The 12,504-nt window shown below is 36.2% G+C and overlaps 2 protein-coding genes across 4 annotated transcripts; one reads left to right on the top strand and one right to left on the bottom strand.

Moving 5' to 3' along the window:
• The first annotated feature begins 204 nt into the window (after positions 1-204).
• On the top strand, positions 205-8,637 carry LOC133678765 (L-type lectin-domain containing receptor kinase S.1-like). 3 transcript variants are annotated; one of them, XM_062101254.1, is made up of 2 exons: positions 205-2,343; positions 8,434-8,637. In XM_062101254.1, exons 1-2 carry the CDS (start codon positions 376-378, stop codon positions 8,503-8,505), a joined length of 2,040 nt encoding a protein of 679 aa, XP_061957238.1. In that variant the 5' UTR covers positions 205-375; the 3' UTR covers positions 8,506-8,637. The 3 variants fall into 3 exon arrangements, with proteins under 3 accessions (XP_061957238.1, XP_061957239.1, XP_061957240.1); XM_062101255.1 differs by lacking the exon at positions 8,434-8,637 and adding an exon at positions 3,291-3,619 and having other exon boundaries at positions 206-2,343; XM_062101256.1 differs by lacking the exon at positions 8,434-8,637 and adding an exon at positions 3,287-3,619 and having other exon boundaries at positions 206-2,343.
• LOC133678764 (ferric reduction oxidase 8, mitochondrial-like) lies at positions 4,377-7,901 on the bottom strand. The gene is made up of 8 exons (XM_062101253.1): positions 7,388-7,901; positions 7,053-7,149; positions 6,789-6,974; positions 6,467-6,704; positions 5,970-6,303; positions 5,619-5,877; positions 4,790-5,511; positions 4,377-4,697 (listed from the first exon to the last, which is right to left on the bottom strand). The coding sequence occupies exons 1-8, from the start codon at positions 7,569-7,571 to the stop codon at positions 4,516-4,518; spliced, it is 2,202 nt and encodes a 733-aa protein (XP_061957237.1). The 5' UTR covers positions 7,572-7,901; the 3' UTR covers positions 4,377-4,515.
• Positions 8,638-12,504: the final 3,867 nt, after the last annotated feature.

The raw sequence follows: 12,504 nt of genomic DNA, 5'->3' as shown, positions 1-12,504 counted from the left end.
AAAGTTAAGATTTAAGTTTGAAATACAAATTGCACCCATTAAACTCAATATCCAACTTAAAAAAAAAAATTCTTTAACTTGAGAGGGAAAAAAAAAACCCTACAAAACATATACGAAAAGCTATTTAATATCCAATTAACACAAATGTCAATAATACAATAAATAATGGAGAAAAGCATAAAGCGAGACAATACGAGGTGTTGAGAATCAAAACCCACCTAATCACAAAGAAAGCATTAACTCTCAACACTCTCTTTCTTTAATCAATAAATAGTCAATAATGACTCCTTTTTATTTTATATACTTGTGCTTACAATTTCAACCCCAACTACATCCCTCCTCAAGTCTCTCCTCCGGCCACCTGAATCTATTGGGATGCTGCGATCACCTCTCCTCCTCTTCTTTTTCTTCTATCCCAGTTTTGGCGTTGACTTCCTCTTTAACTCCTTCAATGCCACAAACCCTGGAGTCACTCTAATCCCAGATGCCAGAGTCGACACCTCGGTGATCAGACTCCTCAACGATACCAACCCGAACTCACTTGGACGTGCTTTTTATCCGACAAAAATCAAGATGAAACAAACCCAGAACTCAACAACGACTCTCTCTTCCTTTTCAACTTCTTTTGTCTTCTCCATATTGCCTAACATTGCTTCAAGTCCTGGCTTTGGTCTTGCTTTTGTTCTCTCTAACTGGACTAACCCACCTGGTGCTCTTACTGGCCAATACTTTGGTCTTTTTACCAATACAACTGTACGCTCTGCGGCGCCACTTTTAGCTGTTGAATTTGATACTGGGCAGAACCCAGAATTTAATGATCCTGATAGGAATCATATTGGTATTGATTTGAACAACCCTGTGTCTGCTTTAACTATGCCCGGTGGATACAATTCTACTGCTGGCTTTGTGCCTGTCAGTATGGGAAACGGTCAGAATGTCCGAGCGTGGATTGATTTCGATGGGCCTAATTTTCAGATTAATGTTACTGTAGCCCCTGTTGGTGTTTCTCGCCCATCTGTGCCGATACTTAGTTTTAAAGATCCTGTGATTGCGAATTATACTTCTGAGGAGATGTATGTGGGGTTTTCCGCTTCAAAAGTTACTTGGGTTGAAGCACAAAGGGTTTTAGCTTGGAGTTTTAGTGATACAGGTGTTGCTAGAGATATAAATGTTACGAATTTGCCTGTTTTTAGCCTACCATCTTCGTCGAATTCGTTGTCAGCTGGTTCTATTGCTGGGATAACGATTGGCTGTGTTGTTTTGTTTGTGATTTGCGTGTTTGTGGTTTCTTGGTTTTGGTATAAGCAGAAGTTGAGAGATTCAGAAGAGGATGAGATTGAAGATTGGGAGCTTGAATATTGGCCTCATAGATTTTCCTATGGAGAATTAAGTCAAGCCACTAATGGATTCTCCATAGATCAGCTTTTGGGCTCAGGTGGATTTGGGAAAGTGTACAGAGGAACTCTCTCAAACAATTCTGATATTGCTGTCAAATGCGTGAATCATGACTCTAAACAAGGCCTAAGAGAGTTCATGGCTGAGATATCGAGCATGGGCAGGCTGCAACATAAGAACTTAGTTCAAATGCGAGGCTGGTGTAGAAAAGCCAGTGAGCTTATGCTTGTCTATGATTACATGCCCAATGGCAGCCTCGATCGTTACATATTCCACAAGCCTAAGAAGCTATTGAACTGGCAACAACGCCGCCAAGTCCTTGCTGATGTAGCTGAAGGATTAAACTATCTCCATCATGGCTGGGAAAAGGTAGTTGTGCACAGGGATGTTAAATCAAGCAATATATTGTTAGATTCAGATATGCGAGGCAGGCTTGGAGATTTTGGCCTTGCAAAACTTTATAGTCACAATGAAGTACCTAATACAACTAGAGTAGTTGGTACATTGGGATACTTGGCTCCTGAGATGGCAACAATGGCTATAGCAACATCCGCAAGTGATGTCTATAGTTTTGGAGTTGTGATATTGGAGGTGGTTTGTGGTAGAAAGCCGGTAGAAATGGGATCAAACGAGGATGAGGATTCAGTGCTGATTGACGTGGTGAGAGATCTGTATGCTACAGGGAAGGTGGTCGAGGCAGTGGATGAAAGAATGAAGGGGGAGTTTGTGGCAGAGGAAATGGAGTTGGTGTTGAAGCTTGGATTGGTTTGTTGTCATCCTGATTCCCAAAGGAGGCCTAGTATGCGGGAGGTGGTGGCAATTTTGGTTGGGGAAGATGTGGCTGCCGCACCTGCTGAGTTGTTGAATGTTTTGGCTAGTGGTGGCAGAGTCGGTGATGGTAGTAATCATGGCGGTGAAGAGGTGGCTCCAACGCTAGATGAACCGCAGGTGTGAATATAGTTCTTTTATTAATTTTTTTCTTGGTTGAATTTGTGGTGGTAGGTATTGAAATTTTGGCACCTTAATTTGATTGAGTTTTGGCATTAAATATTGAAAAATTTCATTTTTAAACCTTTGATAATCCACTGCTGGTAAATTATGGCTGCTATGTCCAGAGTTCAAACTCAAGCAGTATCCCTGGAGATTTTCTGCTAGTCTTTTTTTTTTTTTTTTTTTTTCATATAGCATTTGTAATTTAATAAAGACTAGTAAAACATTCGTCTGAGAATAATCCTGAGTTTGTTCTACTCACGTAAATAAACATTCGGAGGAGGTTTCCTTAGTTTTCACTGTATGCAGACAAGTAGCCCGGAAACTTTTCTCTGACTAATGGTCTTTGATCCTCATCTCTAATAAAATATAAGAATTGAACCATTCCAAAGAAACAAATATATAGAAATATAGAGTGGACAGATGACTTGGGAACTCTTTACGCAATGTAAAAGCCCTTCTATCTCTTCAGATTCCTTGGATGATAGAATTGGCAAGGGCAGACATGGACTGTGTTTCAAATTAGAATGTGGAGTCACCATTCAGTAAGAGAAACATTTGTGTGGTCCTATTGTTTGGTGCAAGATGGGGCCATGCAAGAAAACACTCTCTTTCCCTCTCAAAGTGAGAGGTGTGTTTACTGGTGTGCAAGATCCCATTAGTTTGTGGGACTTGATCTTTGGCCCAGTAATCCTCATCCTACATGTTTAGCTTTTTTGGATCGAGTGAGAAAAGTCTCCTCTGAAGATAATATCTTTGATCAATCAAGTTTTAGCTTTCCTATAAGAACGTTGACTGTACATAATAAATCAAGGCAAGTTGGCTGTCCCATTTTCTTTTTAGGGATCTTAAATTAAATATGCCTTTTTAATTTTTCACTATATGGTCAATGTTTTGTAAGGCAGCGTTTGGAGTGCGGTGGATCATTTGTTAACCAGGCATAATTCAGACTGGACCAAGTCCAGCTCATGACTGATTAATGGAGGACCCTTTTTTATCATTTATTGCTTGCAAGATTCCCATTGGCAACAGTGACGGTCTTATCCTTGCCGTTTGCAGTGGCTACAGAGAAATATAATGACAATTGAAAAAGAAGGTTCCTGTTTAAAAGCCAATCCAATTATGACATCTGGTGATAATATATGGCTCTTTATCTTGCTTCCATTTGTGTATTAAGTTGTGTTTGATAATTTTCCACTACAGAATCAAAGATAAGGAAGCAAGTATCCGTGTCTCTGCTTTTGATTTGAACCCGTATCCCACTGTTATGAGTTCTTGTCGAAGTTCAGCTGGTTTAAACTAATAAGCGGAGCTAAATTGATCAAGATACCTCAGTTGTTCTCAAGAATATCCCAAGATAGTGAAACTAACTTGATTTTTATGGCATGTCCATGGTAGAAGGAAAGAAAGGGTCCAAACTGAATGATTGTCCTTTTTGTTTGTTTCTTTGTTGGGGATTAATGGCCGGAGCAGGGGAGGTGGTGATGAGGATATGATCCAAGTTCCATAACTTCAAGCTAATTGTTTTTGAAATCTGGATATTGGGTTGCTCATGGTATTGTGGAGATGCCAGAATTGTAGGAGCTAATTGTCCTTGAAATGTCTTATTGGCTGCTACACTGGATTCTCCCTTTGGAGTAGGATTTAATTGCATTTTGGCGAAAAAGCTTCACAACATTAACATAATTTTTAGCCATAACACATGAATGACTAGCACTAATGCCTAGTTTGACTAATGCCATGCGAAGGTACATCATAGAGCCACATGAACATTATACTAATATAACCTGTCCCAAGACAAAGTGGACGAGGGTGTTCTCTCATTATTAACTACCAAATCTTCTCAGCCTGGCTCATAAGAGGTAGAGATAAGAGTATTCTTTTGAAATTGGGGCAAGAGATTTTGTAAAACCGCCATGATTGAATTGTAGATTGGCCCTCAAAGCACTTTGATAAAGTCCCATCCATTCAACTTATCTAAATGCACAAGCTTTCAGCTTAACTGCTCAAGCCCTTTCTCAAATGATGCCACGATGAAATATGTACAAAGTGGAATGAAGGCATCCTTTATTTAGAACCAGATGCTAATGTTTACATGTTGTCAAGTATTTGTGTGTATGGATGGTGAGGCTAAAGAGTGAAGTTGAGGGAGTGGAAAATGAAGTATGGTTTGTTTCCCTTGGCACCAATGTTGAGTCCCTGAGACTTCAACTGGCATAATGATGCGACCGTCTCCTTCATGCTTTCCGGTCCACACACCAGTACTCCAATATCAGATCCACCAGTTTCATTTGGAAACTTGGACAATATATCTGTTTACGACTTACACAAACTGTAATTGGAAGCAGAAATTTCAAATAATAGAATGTTGCAGAATTGTAGGAAAAAGATAAAATAATAATACCTTGAAAGTCAGGCCTTCCTCCAAAATGAATTTCATGTTCCTCAACAGTACTTCTTGCCTCCCCTGAACCTACTAGTTCTGTGGCTTTATAACCTTGTTTTGGAGACGCTGCTGGAATATCTTTCTTGAGCCTTTTCCATCTCAAGATAATTGCTACAAAAGTGTTGCAAGCTAGAGCTACGATGAAAGAAGCTAGGAGAAGTAGATCAACAACTGAAGAGGGAGTCTTCTCTTTTGAGGCCTTGTTTTCTGACGGAACAACCATCTTTTGTGAGGCAGGACTCTTCATTTCAGTGGGAACAAAAATGCGATTAAAGAAAATAAGAGAAACTAAGAACTTAATGGAGGATAATGCGACCATGGCAGCCATCAAAATTGAACTATCTAGTCCATGCACTGCATAATTTGAACATGCGGTGCTAAAGTTAACTGTTCTCGCTAGAGAAAAGTTATTCACTAATCCTATCACTGTTGCATTAGAACTCTCTTCCTGTGTTACGTAAACTTTTAGATTTAGAGACAACTGTGTGGATGACTGATTCAGAAGTTGAGAAGAAACTGAGTTTAACAGGCAAACATCTTGCGACTTCTTCACGACATAGATGAGCTGAACTTGTGTGGCGAATCTATACCTGCTGCTGCTTATGGAAGCAATTTCCTTTATGATGCTGAGAAATGGGGTTATCCCAGCTCCACCGGCAATCAGAAGTAGGCGGTCATGCCTGCAAAAAATTCTTAACAAATGACAATCTCGAAAATCATCCTTAGTTCTTTATCAGTTCAAGTAAATTCTTCTTCTGTCTGCAATACTAGGTTCTTTTTTGCAAACCTTAGGAAGTCCAGTGAAGCAGGTCCATAAGGGCCTTCAATTGACACAGGTATACAGTTCATAGCACCGGTATCTGAATCTAGCTCTGCTTGTATCATGTCATAGAGAGAACTTGTCCAGCCCTCATTGCATTTTACTACAACAGACATCGTGTGATCATCAATATTTGAGCTAGAAGTGATACTGAAGGGATGCCACTGAAACTTGGAAATACTTGATATCTTCATGTATATAACACTTGTTGGTGTATACTTCAATCCTGCAATTAGTATGAAAGATGTTTGATGAGAGAAGTTTTACTGCCATAACACTAACATGCATGATTGTAACCGGGAAGGCTGAAAAGATTACCTGGATCCTTTGGCAGCGTAAGTTCTATGGCTTTGCTGGGGATTAGGTATATTCGTGCTGAGAGAATGCAACTTTGTGGTCTTGATTGTAAGATTCGAAGTAGCTTGTCAAGACCAAAGAGAAATACCCCAGAAAAAACCATGTAGAAGTGCCGATCTCCAGCATGGAACAAGAAGAATATTAGGAAGACTATGTATAGATGGTGTGTGTAGTAGAATATTTCAAATCTCCTCCTCCTTATTTGAGGAAGTGACGTGATCCAGATTACCAGTCCTGTAACAAGAGCAATCTCTCCTGCCAGGTATATCCGTCCTTTTTTCTGCCATCTCCATATCTGTTATTGAAAACTCATAGCAAAGGATTAAAACAGAGAAGAAAAGGATAGGTTGGATGTTAACAACAGAAGATACAAATTCAATCACAAAAATGCAAATTGAACCAATTAAACAGACTACAAGTTTTGTTTCAAGAGGGAAAGCAGAAAGAAAATAGAATACCTCATCTTGAATATGGCGGCTGACTCCCCAGATGAACAAAGTGCTTGCACCATGAATTGTGGAAAAAAATATCATTGACGTCCCAAGCAATATATGGTATCGTACTGAAGCTTCAAACTGGATTCCAATTAACTGGAATATGGCCAAGCCCCTCAAAACAGGAAGAAGAAGCAAGGCCAGGCAGACTTCTGCAAGCAATCCGAATCGGGTGGCCACTCTTAGATACTTGATCTGCCATCTGAAATACAGGTAAACATCAGTAATGGTGTTACTCTTGATTTTCAGTATCCACCAAATGTTATTTAGGATCATTAGAACTCACAAATCTAACTTCAGTGACTTGACTGGCATCAACTTTTTGAAGTCATTACTGATGCGGGCATAATAAGTCCAAGCTAGAAAGAGGAAAAAGAGAAACACTGCCAGAATCTCTAAGCTAGATAAAATTCCCACAAAGCTGTTTACCACCACAGGATTTGAGAAACCAACAGTTGCAGTCCTTGCTGGTCTGTCATCCATGTTAATCATAAGAAACAGTAAGCCAATGATTTCTAGAGATCATGATCTAATTTCACAACTATATTACCTGCTTCGAGGAGGCTCCTTCGTAACCAAATCCAAGTAAACTAATCCAATTATGGTCAAGGCAATAGGAGGAAATGTGAATACAGCAAAGTTGAGACCTGCAGTGCATTCAGTATTATACTAATATAAGCATTGATTCCAACATCTGCAATTGCAATCATGAATGTTTTATGTTTTTCAATAAGAATGAGCACGCAAATGACATCTCTTGCTTGATTCTATAAATTGATAGCTGATGTTGTCATGCCAGAGAATAAGTGTGTAGATTAATATATATAAAAAAGATGATTTAGCACAAAGCAAAAACCAATTCAGATGGTAACTCCAAGTACATACCGTAATAGCCAAACACTGTGTGCCTAGCACTATCTTCAGCTCCTTTCCATTTTCTTGTCCACAGATTAGTAGGCTTTAGAAGCCACAGAGCAATCCAACCAGCAAATATTATGATCATCAGTACTCTGAGAAGAGCAAGAAGAATGGCCTTTGCCATGGCTACTATTTCTGATCTGAACTTCATTAGTTTGAAAGGTATTCCTTATATAAAGAACATTGTACAATTCACCTTCAAGACCATTAGTAGATTACACATAGCCCCACCACCTCTCACAAGTGCCACTCACTTACATGGCGATTTCGTTATGGTTGTCAAGTGCAGTCCCGATTCCACTGCAGTATGATCTGCAATCTCTGACGTTGATATATGTACGTGTGTTTATATGATTTTCAAATTTCAGCAGTCTAATAATATCCTCCACAACAACAAACACTAGAAGAAGTCTGCATCAAGATCTAGTTGGATGAAGTTAATGGAAGCGATGACAGGTGATCTTAATTCACACATACGACATCCATAGATTCCATTCATGTGCACATTGTCATGAGTTATCACTTGTGTTGTTGAATGGCAGCTTTACCTTTCTGTTACAATCATCTTTCAACTCTTGACATCAGATAGTGGACTGATGGCCCACCCACACCAACTTTGATTTCTGTCACGGGAATATTCTTCTTTTCATCTCCTCGCATAGTTCTGCTCTGCTCTTGGTCAATATTGAAATCTTCATGCATATATATAATCACTTGCAAATACAACAATGGCGTGGATTAATATTTGTGATGCAGATTAAGTTTACAGTTTAGAGGATTCTATGCAAATATGCTGTGTGGCCCAACTTGAAATAGAATTCATGTAAAGTGGGCGGTGGAGTCTTCTGTTGATGGCGTATTAGGAAGTGTTGTAGCAATTATTTGAAAGAATAAAAAATAAATATTTATTTTTATGGAAATGAAGTTTAACTGCAGGGCACTTAAAAGCTTTTGGTCTTACTCTTCTATTAATTTCAAAATATTTCTTTTATTGATTATTTGTTGCCTTTCAGGCATCAAACTTTGAAGGAGGAGGAGGAAAGGAAGAGGAAGGAACAAGTAGATACAAGAGGCATGCTTATTAGGAAGCAATCATCTCCCCTGTTCTCCCTAGAAAGAGGGGACGGAGTTAGGCCCGAGGCCAGGCGGGCGCCGACCATTCTGACAACTTTTGTTGACACCCGATATGCACATGTGGTTGATAATTGTTCAAGTGGGAGATTGATAGCTTACTTGTCTGTAGAGAAACACATGTGATGTAGGACAAGATAGGGAAAAAAAAAATCAAAATATGATAATTGAGGTAGGATAGAAGAACAAAATCTTGAAGAAACCAAATCAAGAAGGATAATCTTGAAAAACCAAATCAAGAGAGACATGCTCCATCTTGTAAAAGCGAGAAACTTAGCTTCTTTTATTAAATAATTCAATGATCAATATATATATATATATATCGGTGTGGGTGTGTGTGGATTAAATTAAAAATTTACAAACAATTGTATTTATTAGAATAATATATATGTCAAAATATTGTTGTATATAATCAAATTAAAAACTTACAAACAATTAAATGATCAATTTTGGATCACCTGTGCAGATAACTAGACCAACACTGTACAACTTCTAAAAAAAAATGGTTTTTTTTTTTGGTTATGAAGAGTATTATTATGTTTATTGTCTATGTAGTTTTTGAAAAAGTCATCGATCTATATAAAATTATTGATCTTTGAAGATTATATAATCTTTTTATTAATGATATGGAATTTTTTTTTTATCAATAATTTACTCCAAAACTCTTTGATATTATGTTTGGTTATTAGAAATGAAAGGCCTGAAGTCAAAATAGAGTGGTCATAATGATATTTTAATTTTCATATTGTGTTTGAAATAGTAATGAGAAATTATAATGAAATTCATTTTTTTAATACCTCATTTTTAATATTAAAAAGAATAATGATTGTAAAAATAATTTCACAAATAGTAGTGATAGTAAAATTAATAAATGTTATTTATAAAATATTGATGTTAAAGTTAAAGATGATGATCAAACTTTGATTTTATTGTGTTTGTTACCCCTATCTTAAGATCATTTTGTTGATACTTTGCTATATAAAAATGATAGTTTTAGTTTAGAAGATGTCAAAACTTTTTTAAATTATAGAGTTGAAAAATTGAGTGTTAGGGAGTCATAATGATGATCATGTAGGGGGCTTGATTATAAAGGGTAAAATAAACAATAAATTTTCAAGTAGTGGAGACAAGTCTAGATTAAAATGAGCATTGTGTTTATGTTAAATAGTGCAGGGTAAAATTCAATATGGATGTTCATCATATCAAGGTATTGTGGATTACATTCATTCTCACCTTTGGGGTCCTTCTCCTATTATGTTAAAAGATAGAGCATAGTATCTATTAATATTTATTGATGACTATTTTATGAAGATCTAGGTGTATTTTATAAAGAAAAAGAGTAATGTGTTCATCATTTTCAAGCAGTGGAAAACCTTAATTGAGATGTAGACCGGTAAAAAGATCATGTGCTTCAAAACTAATGATGGTTTGAAATTCTGCTTTGGTGAATTTGATAAGTTCTACAAGAATGAAAGAAGTTCTAAACATCACATTATCAGGAATACACCATAACAAAATGGAGTTGTAAAATATATAAACAAGAACCTCTTGGAAAGAGCATGTTGTATACTTTAACAAGTTGGATTATCAAAGGAATTTTAGGCCAAAGGAATTAACATGGCTTGTTATCTGGTAAATAGATCTTTACGTTAGTTTTAGAGTTGAAGACTCCATATATATGAGGTACGGTTTAGTTCTTTAGTTGATTATTCCAAACTAAGAGTATTTAATTATCTTGTTTAAACTCATGTTAAAAAAGATAAACTTGGGTTGAGAGCGAGAAAATATATATTTCTAAGCTATGCATCTAGGGTGAAGGGATATCAATTGTGTATTCTTTTTTTTTTTTATCCTAAGTCATCTAAGTTTATTACTAGTAAGGAAAAAAAGTTGACTGATATTGATGTTGAGATGAATCATGGTACTAGTAAACAAGTGGAGCTTGAGGTTAGAGCTTAAAAAACAATGCAAGAAGATACTTTAGCTGAGCTTGTTGAGGAAGTGGTGCAAGATATTGTTGTTAAAAATGCACGTGAAGAACAACCTTATAATATTGTTATATAAAGACAAATAAGATGGATAAAAACACTAGTTAAGTATGGCTATGCCGATCTAGTTGATTTGGCCTTGAATGTTACAGATAATCTTGACAATCATGGACTTTATTCTTATAAAGAGGTTATTCCTTGCAAATAATCTTTGAAATGGATGTTTTCTATAAATTAAGAGATTAAGTCTTTTTATAATAATCGGGCATGAAAGCTTATTAAACCACCACAGGCCCAAAAGTTTGTTGGGTGTAAATGGATTTACAAGAGGAAAGATGGAATTCTAGAGGTTCATGATGCATGGTTTAAAGCACGTCTAGTTGCCAAGAGCTTTACATAAAGAGAAAGTGTTGACTTTAATGAAGTGTCCTCTCTAGTTGTGAAGCATAGTTCCATCCGAGTATTGTTTGTTATGGTAGCATTGTTTGACTTAGAGCTTGAGCAACTAGATGTCAAAATAACTTTTCTACATAATGAGTTGGAGAAGAGGATCTATATACCTCATCTAGAGGGTTTCATTGCTCAAGGTAAAGAAGACCATGTGTGTTTATTAAAGAAATCATTGTAAGGTTTGAAGCAATCACTAAAACAATCGTATAAAAAGGTTTGATACTTTTATGCTTGGATATTGTTATTTTAGAAATGACTATGATAGTTGTATGTATTTCAGGAAGCTCTTATATGATATTTTAATTGTGTACCTATTATTGTATATTTATGACATGTTGATTGTCTCTAAGAACATACCTAAGATCAATAGTTTAAATGATTAATTGAATGGTGAGTTTGAGATGAAAGATTTGGGTGCAACTAAGAAGATTTTAGGTATAGAGATACATAAAGATCAAAACATTAACAAGTTATATTTGTCACAGATGAAGTATCTTAAAAAGGTACTTAACCGTTTTGGTATGCAAGACTGCAAGCTAGCGAATACTCCACTTGTAGCTCATTTTAGGTTATCTTTAAGTTTATTACCAGAAATTGAGGAGGAAAAAGAGCACATGTAAGGTGTTCCATATAATAGTGCAACTAGAAACATTATGTATGTTATGGTTTGCATTCACCCAGACATTTCATATGTTATTAGTATGATTAACAAGTTTATAAGAAATCTTAGTAAAGTTCAGTAACAGACAATTAAATGGCTTAGAGGTACTATAAATGTTGATTTGGTATATGATAGAGATAGTAGTACTAGAAGTAGTGTTAAGGGCTTTATAGATTCATTTATACTTGGTGATTTGGATAGAATAAGATCATTGACAAGTTATGTTTTTACTCTCTTGAGGTGCGCCATTAGTTAGAAACAAATTTACAATCCACACTATTGCCTTGTCTATAACAAATATTAAGTATATGACATTGACAAAGGTAGTTAAAGAAGCTTTATAGATGAGAGGTTTTGTTGACAATCTTGGTTTGTCACATGAGTTGATTGTTATACATTGTGATAACCGGAGTGTTATGCATTTGGCCAAGAACTAGATGTACCATGAAAGGATCAAACATATTAATGTCCGATATCACTTTATTATAGATATCATGTCAGATGGTGTTGTATCAGTTAATAAGATTGTTATAGTTAAGAACCTTGCAAATATGTTGATGAAGCCTATTTCTGCAACAAGTTCAAGCATTGCTTGGACTTGATTGGTTTGTGTAGTACTTGAAAGATGATTGATGGAGGCAATTAGGGAGGGGTTCAAGTTTTGTAAGTTGGCTCAATTTAAATCGAGGTGGAGATTTGTTGGGTTTGTCTTACATTATAAGCCTACATAAGAAAATAAATATCCATGTACTTAGTTTATATATAAAAGCCTAAAGTTGTCATATTTTAGGGTTAAGGTTTATTTAAAAATATCTTCATTCTCTCCAGTTTGAAGGTGAGAGAAAAAAGAAAAA

Source organism: Populus nigra, chromosome 18 (assembly GCF_951802175.1).
Source record: "Populus nigra chromosome 18, ddPopNigr1.1, whole genome shotgun sequence".
NCBI classification, from domain to species: domain Eukaryota; kingdom Viridiplantae; phylum Streptophyta; class Magnoliopsida; order Malpighiales; family Salicaceae; genus Populus; species Populus nigra.
Note: the sequence above shows the minus strand (reverse complement) of the source record. Positions and strands in the feature narration are given on the sequence as shown.

What these genes read in the sequence shown, in the direction of transcription:
- LOC133678764 (XM_062101253.1), bottom strand. Translation starts at nt 7,571, where the DNA reads ATGAAGTTCAGATCAGAAATAGTAGCCATGGCAAAGGCCATTCTTCTT. An exon ending in AAGTCACTGAAGTTAGATTT is followed by an intron (nt 6,705 to 6,788) that starts GTGAGTTCTAAT and finishes CCTGTATTTCAG; the next exon opens with ATGGCAGATCAAGTATCTAA. An exon ending in GCCGCCATATTCAAGATGAG is followed by an intron (nt 6,304 to 6,466) that starts GTATTCTATTTT and finishes TTTCAATAACAG; the next exon opens with ATATGGAGATGGCAGAAAAA.
- LOC133678765 (XM_062101254.1), top strand. Translation starts at nt 376, where the DNA reads ATGCTGCGATCACCTCTCCTCCTCTTCTTTTTCTTCTATCCCAGTTTT. An exon ending in CAACGCTAGATGAACCGCAG is followed by an intron (nt 2,344 to 8,433) that starts GTGTGAATATAG and finishes GTTGCCTTTCAG; the next exon opens with GCATCAAACTTTGAAGGAGG.